The 12,436-nt window shown below is 40.3% G+C and overlaps 1 protein-coding gene across 5 annotated transcripts in view; it reads left to right on the forward strand.

The window, feature by feature from the left end:
• LOC128327012 (ankyrin repeat domain-containing protein 26-like) overlaps positions 1-12,436 on the forward strand; it is a 241,575-nt gene that overhangs the window by 134,279 nt on the left and 94,860 nt on the right. For all 5 annotated transcript variants that reach the window (XM_053255066.1, XM_053255067.1, XM_053255069.1 and 2 more), the window contains 2 exons: positions 4,446-4,659; positions 6,301-6,481. In XM_053255066.1, coding sequence (XP_053111041.1) covers positions 4,446-4,659; positions 6,301-6,481 — 395 coding nt within the window. The remainder of the gene's footprint in view (positions 1-4,445; positions 4,660-6,300; positions 6,482-12,436) is intronic.

Below are 12,436 nucleotides of genomic sequence, written 5' to 3' on the forward strand. Positions count from 1 at the left end.
TTCTTCCTAAATAGAAAACTCTACTGCCTAAAGTTCTAATGCCTGAGGTGTTCATAGACACATTAAAACAGGAATGGCAGACTCCTTCTGCCAATAAGCACCCTCATAATGTAGCAAACAAAATTTACAATTTTTTCTGAGGATATTTTGGATCTCCTAAATATTCCCTTCATTGATGCTCCTGTTGGGGCTCTTCTCAGTGAATCTGTTATCCCTAAGGACAGAGAGTCTACTTTAAAAGATCCTGTGGATACAAAAGCTGAGGCATCTACGCACAGGGCCCTTGAGACTACATCCCTGACAATTAGGGCAGACAATGGCTTCCCTTACGTCCAGAGTGTCTATCCTCTCTGTCTATGAGTTGCTAAATGATCCCCCTTTGGATTCAAGCAAGTTGAGATGCAAACTATTGAGGCTTCTAAGTGCTGCAGCTTTCACAGCTGATGCTACCCTTGACAGCATCAGATTTTCTTCCAGAGCTGTGTGTGCTAACATAGTGACCAGACGAAATATCTGGTTGAAACACTAGCAAGTTGTTAACAATTTCAAAATCAACCTGACTTATTTTCCTTATCTACGTTCCAAAGTGGGGATGAGGCCCTTAAGGTCATCCTAGTAGAAACTAAGGATTTAGCACAAAGCTCTTCCCTCTAAAAGGGGGGGAAAGGACTCCACACAAATTTACCCATACTTATAGGGCTTTTTGTCCTTCCTTTTGTACTAGAAAGGCTTCTAGGAGCCACTGGCCCTACTGGAATAGATCATGCAGCCAGGGCAGGCGGGCCTTCCAATCCCAATCATCTGCCTTTTAGGGATGTGCATGGAATGGGATTTGCATTCTGCTCCGAGCTCGGAATGGAACGCAAATGTCTGGAACATTCTGTTGGAACAACCAGTTGAACCAGAAAAACAGGCCTCCAGAATGGTGCTTGGAACACTCAAAATGTTCCAATTCAGAATGGGGTACTTCCTTTTCGAGTAAAAAAACAGGCCCTTCATTTGAGGCCCTTCTGCTTCGAATCAGAATGCTTTGAGTTCTAAATGTCCTGCACATCCCTACTATCTTTTCACCCCAGGCTAAGGACCTCAGACGGCAATCCTGACTTCCCAACCAGTTAGGTTGGGAGGACATATTATAGACTTCTGGCATGCTTGGGATTTGTCTACTTCTGACCAATGGGTTCTCTCAACAGTTCTATCTAGGTACAAAATAGAGCTCCGCGATTGTCCGAGGGCCAGAGATTCTACGCACCCCACGATCTTGGAACCAGCTGAAATACTTAGGCCTTCTTCAGGCAATTCAACACTTTCTACAGATAGAAGCCATAGAGGCAGTTCCAGCCACCTAAAGGGAAATGGTGGTATATTCTGACCTGTTAACTGTCCCCCAAAAGGATGGATCTCTTCGAGCGGTGTTGAACCTAAAGTTCATCAACAAATACGTAGTTTAAAAGGAAATTCCAGATTGGAACCCTGAGGTCCATAGCAGAGGCCCTACAGAGCCAAGATTACTTAGTATCCATCAATTTGAAGGAAACATATTTGCATATTCCTATTCATCCCAACAACAAACATCTGCTATGTTTCTGTTACCAAAACCAGCATTTCCACTATGGGGCTCGGCCATTTTGTCTATCCTTAGCACCCAGAGTGTTCACCAAAGTTCTAGTTCTCCTGATTGCCCATCTGCACCTCAAGGCTTTCATCTGTATTGTTTTCTGGACAATCTACTAATCCAATCCCAGTCCATAGTAGGAGCACAGGGCCGACAATGGAGTCTGTCATGCCTCAAAGAACATAGCTTCCTTGTCAACAAGGAAAAGAGTCAGTTTTGTTCGTTACAGCAAATTTTATACATGGGGGTAATCATAGACACCAGGGGAAATTGCCTTTTTGTGCCCCAGGAACACATGCAGGTTCTAATAAACCTGTCAGTACTCCAAAATCAGTCAGCAGACCTGCTCCTGCTAGCATGTCTGTTGGGTCTAATCATGGCCTCCCTAGACTGTGTCCCTTGGGTCAGGTTTCATCTCAGACCCCTTCAGTGACCCCTTTTACCATACTAAACAGACATTGCATACAGGAATTTATAGTCTCTTCCTCTCCCCAAGCCTCTACAGAACTCTTTTCAGTGGTGGACTGTGTCGGCAAACCTATCCAAGGGCAAGCAGTTTGTGGAATCCAGTTGTAACCATGGATGTGAACCTCACCTGCTGGGGGGCTCATTGCCGATCTTCCAGTGCCGAAGGCAGATGGACTGTAGCAGAACAATGACATAGCATCAACTTGCTCGAGTTAAGAGCAGTGTACCTAGCTGCAGTTGCGTTCCAGGATCTCATTACAGGTTCCCACATGCTGATTCACACAGATTGTTAACAAAGCACATTTAAATCATCAAGGAGGAACCGGTCTTGATCTCTGCATCTGCAAACATCAGAAATCATCAGGTGGGCAGAATGTCATCTGACATCCATTTCAGCACACCAAATCAGCAGAATTCTGAACACCCAAGTAGACTGGTTAAGTCGTTGGGCCATCCATCCGGCAGAATGGAGTCTGCACCCTCCAGTATTCAGGTGGATAACACAGTGACTGGATTACCCCCAGTTAGGCCTGTTTGTCCCTCCAATCAACATGAAACTGTGAAGATTCTTCTCTTGGTTTCCAGCGCAGGGGGTAGAGCAGTGGATGCATTGTCAATTCCATGGCAGCATTGCTTCTATATGCTTTCCCCCCAGTTCCTCTTCTAGCCAGATGCCTCAGGAAGTTGAGAATAGAATACACAGAAATGATATTGATGACTCCCCTTTGACCCAGAAAACCCTGATTTTCGGTCTGGCAACAGAGAGTCCTCTGTTCCTCTCTCAAAGGGAGGATCTACTCGCTCAAGGTCCAATTTTTCATCCAGACCAAGCTAGGTTAAAGTTGTCTGCCTGGAGGCTGAGTACTAATCCCTGAGTCATCAAGGTCTGTCTCCTGCTGTCATTGATACGGTTCTCACCTCTCATAAACCCTACACCGATTACATTTATCAATTTACATGGTGAAGTTTTCTAAAGAGGTTCTATCACCATCTCTAAACGTAAAGTGTGCTGTCAAGTCAATTTTGACTCCTGGTGCCCACAGAGCCCTGTGGTTTTCTTTAGTAGAGTGCAGTATGAGATGATGCCTTTCAGCATCTTTCTATATTGCTGCTGCCTGGTATAGGTGTTTCCCATAGTCTGGAAAACATACCAGTGGCAATTTGAACCAGCAACCTCTTCTGGCCAAAGAGCAAACAGGGTGGCAGGGAAGTATGCTGCCGTCCTGTAGGACCTGTAAAATACGGGGCACCAGCGGGAGGGAAGTGGAGGGAAGGGCAAATGCACCCTCCCCATCCTTAAAGTGAGACACCTCCCACCATTGAGCCACTGGCTCCTGGTTCTGTACTCATCCCTACCCACAATGGGTGACCTCCTACACTATCAAAGAATGATGTCGTGTTCACTGTGAAAGCTTCTTCTTGCTGTTTTAACAGAGGTCACCCTTGCCCACCCATGGTTTTATGGGTCTTCTGCAAGTACTAACCTGATCAGCAAATAAATAATTGAGCAGGTCTGCATTGTTTCTGTTTTATAATATAATTGCTGGTATATTCTCCAACTTCATTTGTTTGTTCCTTCCATTTATATGGTGCTGTTGGTGGTGCTTTCCTTTTCTGCTCTGCCTGTTTTGTGGCTGATCTTTTGCTTTGAGCCTTTCAGTGGCACTGAAGGGAACTGCCTACTAGGGTCCTTTTTAAAGGTTTCCTTCATTTGCATAGTCCTGCCTTCTGGAGCATGTGGATGGGGATAACCCACAATGGGTGACCTCCATTACACCAGCAAGAAGAAACATTCACGGTGAGTACCAATGTTCAATTTTCAGGATTTTCCCATTTGCTGTTGACAATTAATGGACTATACGTTGCATGCCGACCTGTCCTCAACATTGAATTGAATGGAGAAGCCTGAACTTGCCAGAACTCCCATGTATACATCAGAGTGCCCATGGAGTTCAAGAACAGAATTATTGTGTTGATTTTCCAAATAGGAAAAAATAACATTGTATAAATACATTCTGCTGATGAATATATTCCCCTGCTAATTTGGCAAAGAGGCACCTTTTAACATGGTGATTCTCTTTGTTTAGCAGAGGGAGAGTAACTGGCCCAATACACACCCAGTAAAGTACTTCCAGTGACTGTTGCTGGTGTCTATCCTGTGTTTCTTTTTAGATTGTGAGCCCTTTGGGGACAGGGATCCATCTTATTTATGTATTATTTCTCTGTGTAAACCGCCCTGAGCCATTTTTGGAAGGGTGGTATAGAAATCGAATGAATGAATGAATAAATAAATAAATAATGATATCTTGAGGTAAAGATTTTGGGCAAATTTATTGATACTAATTTCCCCCCAAAAAAACAGATTCTGCAAGTCTTCTGCAATTTCAAAATATACTTCATGGATATGAGCGCTTAATTGAACATGAAAAGGAACGTTATACTCAGCTTCTAGAAAAAGTTAAAAAAAGAGAGAGTGAGAAGAGAAAACAGCAGAGACTATTAAAAGAAATGGGAGGAATGAAATGTGTGCCGGGACATCCAAAAGCAGAATGGGAAAGGGGTATCAGTAGTCTCAAGTAAGAACTCAGTTCTAGTAAACTTTTATGTGATTTTGTAAACAAATTATGAAAGGAATGCTCAGAGTGAGTTTATCAAGAATATTATTAATTGTTCTGCTACAATTAACTGACACTTTATAGGGTGAATGAGGAAAATGTATAAGCAGTAAAGATGAGTAAACTCATTACAGCTTGCTTCAGATTAGTCCAAAAATGATCCAAGTTCTTTCCTACAAAAATCAGGAAAAATTCAAACCTTTACCTGAGGCAATCCAGATGGTTCAGAGTTCTTCAACCCTACTCCACCAGCATGCTCTTCAGCCACTACCCCTCTAGCTTCAGTTTTCATTTGTGCTTTAATAATAAATTGCAAGTAAAGGTGTCCTTCAAGTGTAAGTCTGCTCTGAGAGGCTGCAAGGTTTACTTGTGAGTGAGCGTGCAGTCTACTCATGAGTAAGAATGTGATGTCTACCAGCGTGTAAGGCTACCCATAAGTTATACTAGTTAGTGTAAGAATAGAAGTAAGATCCCTTCTTACTTGCAAGAAAGGATGCAATATTTTTTCATAAGGGCATAGAGCCTACTCACAAGTAAGGGTGAAGTTTACTTCTGAGTAAAGGTCCCAAGCCCAGCTATAGTACATAGCCTTTGGGGAAAGAACTGTGCCTTGTGGAGATGTATCATACAGAAAACCATTGGGTATGTGTGTAGAGCTTTATTGTGACTGCCTGGGGACCTCTTGAATTTGTGGCTGACACTGTACAGGTTGCATTTGGGGGGAATGTGCCTTGTTTTTTTAATTTAATTCATTTTTATACAGCCCCATCCGAAGGTTCTGGGGCGTGCACAACAAGTAAAATACAAAAACAAACACCATTTAAACCAACAGATTAAAACAATATAACAACAAATTTAAAACAGTTCAGAACCATTTGAATCCAATTACATATGCTTTAAAACAAATTTAAAAACGTTGGAAGGACAGGCCAAACAAATCAGTCTTTAGGGCTCTCTTGAAGGCCAATAACTGGTCCAGACTATGGATATCTGCCGGGAGAAGGCATAGGGACAGCTACAGGGAAGGCATAGGTCCAAATCGCCACCAGATACGCTAGTGGCAACTGGAGATGGACCTCTTTGGATGAACTCAAGGTGTGATGGAGATCATATAGAAGAAGGCGCTCTCTAAGTTAACTCAGACTTAAGCCATTCAGGGCTTTAAAGGTGATAACCAGTACTTCATATTTTGCCTGAAAACATATTGACAGCCAGTGCAAATGTTTGAGAAGAGGCATAATATGGTCTCTCTGGGTTATCCCAGGGACCAGTCTGGCTGCTGCATTTTGAACTAACTGAAGTTTCGGAACTACTTACAAAGGCAGCCCCACATTGAGCACATTGCAATAGTCATGTTTACATAGGGACCTGCTCATTGAGCTAAACTGTGTAATCTGAATCCCTCTATTTTATGGTGTGCAGATTCTGTTCTTGAAGCTTACACTTATTTATTTATTTTTATTGTTGAATTTATATACTGCCTTTCATTAAAAACAATCTCAAGGTGGTTTACAAAAGTTTAAAAAATACAATAAAATGACAATAAGAATATTAAGCTAAAAATATATTTATAAACATAGTCTTGATATTGTTAAATTTCAGGTTTCCTTTGAAACAAGAGGAAGAAAAGAGGACGAGTACTGAAATGTATGAGAAGAAGCAAGAACAGTCAAGGAAAAAAGAGAAACAATACTGTAAAGAGATGGAGGAAAAACAGCAACTTGAGTTAATGCTGAGAAGTCTGGAAATGGAGTTGAGAACACTGAAATACCACCTGGAAGAGGTTCGATTAAATAATAAAATGTCCAGTTCGTTACCATTGGTTTGGAAAATACATTACCATTTTATATTAAGATATAAACATATTTGCATCAGTTGTGTATTTTCTTTAGAGCTTCACAGATAGGTATTTTAGGGTGGGAGTAAGCTTTCTGACCTGTGTAAGATACTGTCTTGGACACCCTTCATTGGCCAGCAGATGAGCAGCAGAGACTAGAAGTGCTGTGCAGTGTTCCCTGAAAATTTTTTCATCTGTGTGTGGAATGAGTTTTTTTCTGGGCAGCAGTATCAAGGCAGTGTGTGTGCATTCAGAGTAGGTCATTCCAGATTCAATCTGGGCAGGATCTAAAATTAACTGAGCGGATATAAATAAACTTGTGAGAGTGTGCACACCTTAGAGGGAATACCGAACTGCTGTGTTGTGGGTGGTAAGTGGGAATGGAGGAATTAATTAATTAGGAGTTGCTGCCCTTGAGAGAACATAACAATCTCTGTAGGGCACCATCGTTATCTTGGTTAGCAGATGGGAATCAAGAAGGTGGCAGTGGAAAGAAATTAATGTAAAAGCAGTAGTAGTATGGTATGGATCCGTGCCAAATATTGGTTTGAGACAATAGCTTATAAGACAATAAAACACCTTAGCAGTTAATAAAACATCTTGTTCTTGTATTGAATATTTGGTTGCCTATGCAGATTTTGGACAGATTTTTTAAAATTATGATTATTTTTTGAATTCTAATTCCCATCACCACCAATTCCCATGTAAGTGACTTGCATTGTGATCCCAACTTTGTTTATTCACAAGTCCCAATTAAGTATGATTAGGGTTGAATCCTTAAAGACTAAATTCAAATAATACTACTACACTTTGTTAGCCACCCCATAACAAATTGTTCTCTGGGCGGCTCACAACACATCATTAAAATATCAAGTAAAAACACATGCAACAAATAAAGTTCACTGTCTGTGTTTATTAAATTAGGTTTGGGATGCTTGACAGTTGATTACTCAAAATTGTCAATTGATTGCTGAAGTGATCAGCTGTTTGATGATGGCAGTGTTGTCAGATATTCCATGTAGTCAAGAATGTCCTTGAATAAGTGGCAATTTTTTAAAAACTGCATCATGAAGTCATCTGACAGGAATGGCAGGTGTCAGGGCCTCTTGCTCCTTATATCTTCAGAAGTTGCACATGTATGTGTTTTTCGTTTAGAACCAGATACCCTCTGCAAATCTTTCCAGGGTTCCTTTCTCTTATTTTTAAATAAGACCTGGCTTCTCCTAGACACTTCTCAACAGAAACATGAAGCTGCAGGGACAAACATGAAGCAGGCTCATGAAGTGGGTATCATAGTGGTACAAAGTCACAAGTGTCCAGAACTTGGGACTATTATAGAGTCTATTGCATTTGCTTTGGGGAAAGTGGGACCTTTTTGTTAGTTGCTGATGCTTTTCTGCCTCATTTCTGAGATGCCCACAGTAGCTTATAAACTATTGAAAACAAAATAGCAATAAAGCACACAGTAGATGACAATAGCATTCTAAAACTAAAGGAATTAACAGAAACATTCTGAAGCGGCATCTAGATGTTGCCCGGATGGAAGCCAGACTATTCTGTGCTACTGGGTGAGGATATCTCGTGTGGATTATCCTTCCTACGTACTCCAGAGGCAGGTCTATGCTAATTTGCAAGCAAAACATTACGATTCTGGGAAGGATAATCCTCCCAGTTCTTTCAGTCGTGCATCCAGCTCCACAGACAGCCCTTTTTTCTTCCAAAAGTCCTTTCTCTCCTTATTCTTTTCCTTCATTACTTCAGCAATTTTTTCCTTTTTTCAGCAGTTGATCTTTTTTCTTCCAGCAGGGCTGTTCTTATGTTCTTATAATACCAGTTGCAGGGGAGTAATGGCAGGAGAGAGGGCACGCCCTCAACTTCTGCCTGTGGCTTCCAGCAGCATCTGGTGGGCCACTGTGTGAAACAGGATGCTAGACTAGATGGGCCTTGGGCCTGATCCAGCAGGGCTGTTCTTATGTTCTTAGCTTCTACAGTTTAATTTTTTTTTTTAATTACTCTTGTCTAGACTTTCCTCCATCAATTCCTTTTCATTCTTATCTGTGATGTTCTCTTATCTGGATAAGAAACAACTGTAATAATAGGGTGTCAAAAGTTCAGAATGTACCTGAAAATGGTTATATTAATATAATTTACAAGTTCTACATAGAACAACACACATTTAAAAGTATACCATAAATACTTTCCTGTGCAGACAACAATATAATACAAACTCACATAAAGGAATACATAAACACTAGCTGGGCCAGATGCAGAGCATCTGCGCTTCTAGTTCTCACCTGCCCGCTCACTGCCACAATTTTCTTTCCCTGTCCACCTCCGCTGTGTTCTTCTCCGCCTTACTTGCTGTTTTCTTCACCCACCTGCCACTGCTGTTTTCTCCCCACCCCTGGCCACCATTCCACCCCCCCCCCCAGCACCGGTGCCACTTTGCTCTCCTGCTGCCAGCATCTCGCTTAGGAATTCTCGCGAGTGCTGCCATGCATGGGATTAGCGACGGGTATGCCAGAGAGAGAGAGAGAGAGAGAGAGAGAGATTGATAGATATCCTTGAATAGTCAATGTAGGCTCACAGTGAGCCAAAATCCTTAAGAAGACTGAATGCCTTTCCACCAAACAATCAATCAGTCATCTTTATTACGGTCAAAGACCAGCACAGGTTATAAAGCAATAATACACAGTAATAATACACAGTAATAATACACAGTAATAATACTGTGTAATATACAATAATACACAGTAATAAAGCAAAAAATAGATACATGTATCACTACTATAAACTAGAAGGTTGAGATTTGTATTACAGTTAAGGCTGATAGAATAAGGATCTAAAAATACAAGATATTTAAAATATACTATGGAGTACAAGCAAGGTAGCTAAAATATAACTAAAATATAGCATTAACCATCTAAATAAAATAGCAAGACAGCTAACTAAAATGGTTAATAGTTGGTATTTTAAAATATGCTTCATAAAATTAATCAGTTATAAAATACAACTCTCAATAAATAAAAGACATCTACCATGTTAAAAAAGAAAACAGAGATAGTATATAGTAAAAAAGGAAATAAAGTTACTAACTAAAATAGGACGATCTAGTTAAATAGTTAAAATCAGCTTCATGGATTATGGGGTGCAGTCAGGGTCTGACGGATCTTTCATGCTGCCATGCAGAACCTATCAGCATTGTACGTAAAAGTCTGGTTTTCAACTGAGAGCAGCATCTTAGTGTAAACTTGACTGGGGTGACCAGGGTAGCTGAGTAGTAGAGGGAGTATGAGTTTATCTTGGCTATCTTTATTTATAGAAATTGCAAGAGAGGAGTATGTGCTCAGTGGTTTCCATCTCCCCAGAGGCAAAGCCTATCCGCAAATGGAATCTTCTTGTATTTTCCCTCCAAATCAGTGGATGAAAGGCCATGACATTGGGCAAGGCTGAACGCCTTTCAGTGGCTTGGTATTTCTAACTGTGTCAAATATGCAGGGGGGAGACCATGAACCTGGAGCTGTCTGAGGCCAGGAAACCGGGTACCCTGCTTAGATCCGCCTGGCGTTCCGTATCCAGGATCTTCTGTTTAATGGCTGCTTTCTACTTATCACAGCCCATAGCAAGGTGGAGAGACGGAGAGAAACCCAATACTCCCCACCCTGTCATAGACTGCCCACTTCCAAGAGGATTGGAAATTGTCCTGCAGTGTTAACGGGTCCAGGCCCCTAGGGCAAAGGGCTAATTTGAGCCAGTGGTTAAGAACAGTCATCCAAATTTTGGCCTCAGCTTTTATGATGCCAGTTTCCAGGCACAGAGTGGCATTGGAGATACAGCAGTAAAGCCGCTCTTAGGAATTTAGATTAGACACGTTCCAGTATGATAAAATTAGAGGGTAGTCCTGGGTTTGCACCATAGAGTAATTGTGCCAGCAGTTTGGCCTCATATAGTTTGAACGCTGCAGGTATATAATGACCACCTCTACTCCAAAGGTACCTCAAGATAGCAGTGGAGCTTCTCTGTGCCACTAGGGCAACGTGTTCACAGTGGGCCTTTCTTGAGCCAGAGGCATGGAGAGCCACCCCCAGATATGTAAAATAGGCGACCTGTTCAATTCTGTGTCCATCAGTACTCCAATTGCAGTTCTTAGGTCTTTTGGCAAAGGCCACAACCTTAGTTTTATGATAGTTTATTTCAAGTTGTTCATCTTTGCAATACTGTGCCTCCACCAAACAATAAGAAGTCTTTTCAAAGTGTAAGAGTCCTTTTCAGTGGGTCATTTCCAATAGGTCAAATATGTTTTGCCATATGTCTTCCTCAGTGGCCCGTACCTTCATAAAAACACACTTTATAAACTTCTGTAGACAAACAACTAAATTATATGAAAGTTGCTATGATCCTCACACAATCCCTGTCCTCATCACCGCGTGGAAAGAATAAAACAAGCTTACTGATTATATTGACACTCGCATTGGTACACTGTTGCTCCTGTATATAAGGCCCCCTTTTTTCTCTTATATAAGGCCCCCTTTTTTCTCTTCTCTTTTCTTATAAAAGAAAAGATTTTATAATAGAAAATTTAAGAAGTGAGTTTTCAACTTAAAATATAATCTTCTCTTACCAAGTTACAAGGGCCATGGAGTAAGTTACACCTATCCTCTTTTAAATATACTCCCAAGGGCTTTCAGCTGTAAATCAAATCATTACCATTGCTCAAAAGGTGGGTTTTTTAAAAGAGACCATATTATAATTTTGACTAAAAGGGGAAAAGCCCATAAAAGTATAAAAATGTGGACATCATAAGAAACCCAATAACTACTAAATCATAATATTAACAATACACATGCTAAAAACAAAAATTAAAAAGGATCAAATACTATTAAAAACCCACCTATCATCACCACATATATAATACACATCAATAGAATTAACAGCGATGTTACTAAAAAGCAGACAAGGTTTCTAAAATTACGATGGCAAGGAAACCAAGATGGATATAATTAATGCATATAAAACCTACTACATAACTGCCATCCAATCAATCTCTTTGTCGAGACCATGGGACATAATAGTTTGGAGTTGGTGTATCCAATACACTTTTCTTTTTGTTATAAAAACAAAAACAAATAAATATTTGATCTGTCAGTTGCCTAAAGTCTTTTGAACTTTCAGATATCAATACCAATCTATTGGCATTGGGCTGTGTCCAGATTAGTAAGATAATTAAGCACTATTGAAATCAGTGTGATAGATTAGTCATAACTAACTTAAGTTGCGTTAAAATTAATGGGACTTAATCATGACTGGTTTAGACTGGATGTTACCCCATCACTTAATTCATTTGTAGGCTTCAATAAAAATAATAAATTGCTTATCCTCTCCAAGCATTTGTACTTGACCAAATATTCGTAGCTTTTTTGTTGAATTCATCTTACAATCATAATCAATGTTTGATTGAATGTGTGACATAATTTTAGTGAACTCATAATTAACTAGAATGATGTCACCTTAAGCACAAAAGGAAAGAGGTGGATATGGCAGTTTTGTGATAGCTTTTTAGTACAGATCCATGTTTTCATGCTTACTCTGTTTTGAAAAACTGCTGTAGTGTGCTGGATATTTATTTATCTATTTATTTATTGGATTTATATACCGCCCTTCCAGAATGACTCAGGGCGATTTATTTGATTGAGTTTAAGATTTCCCCCCGCCCGATAATGGAGAAACAGAAATTACTTTTGTTTACTTCATGAATCAGGTTTCATTGATACTTTTAATTTCCTTTCACAGTTATCGATACTTGTAGGCAGTTCCTTATAGTCAAGAAAATGTTTTAAAGGGGTGGGGAAATGTATGATAACTGCCAAATTAAATTAGTGAAAACTTGAAATTACCAATATT

Source organism: Hemicordylus capensis, chromosome 5 (genome assembly GCF_027244095.1).
Source record: "Hemicordylus capensis ecotype Gifberg chromosome 5, rHemCap1.1.pri, whole genome shotgun sequence".
NCBI classification, from domain to species: domain Eukaryota; kingdom Metazoa; phylum Chordata; class Lepidosauria; order Squamata; family Cordylidae; genus Hemicordylus; species Hemicordylus capensis.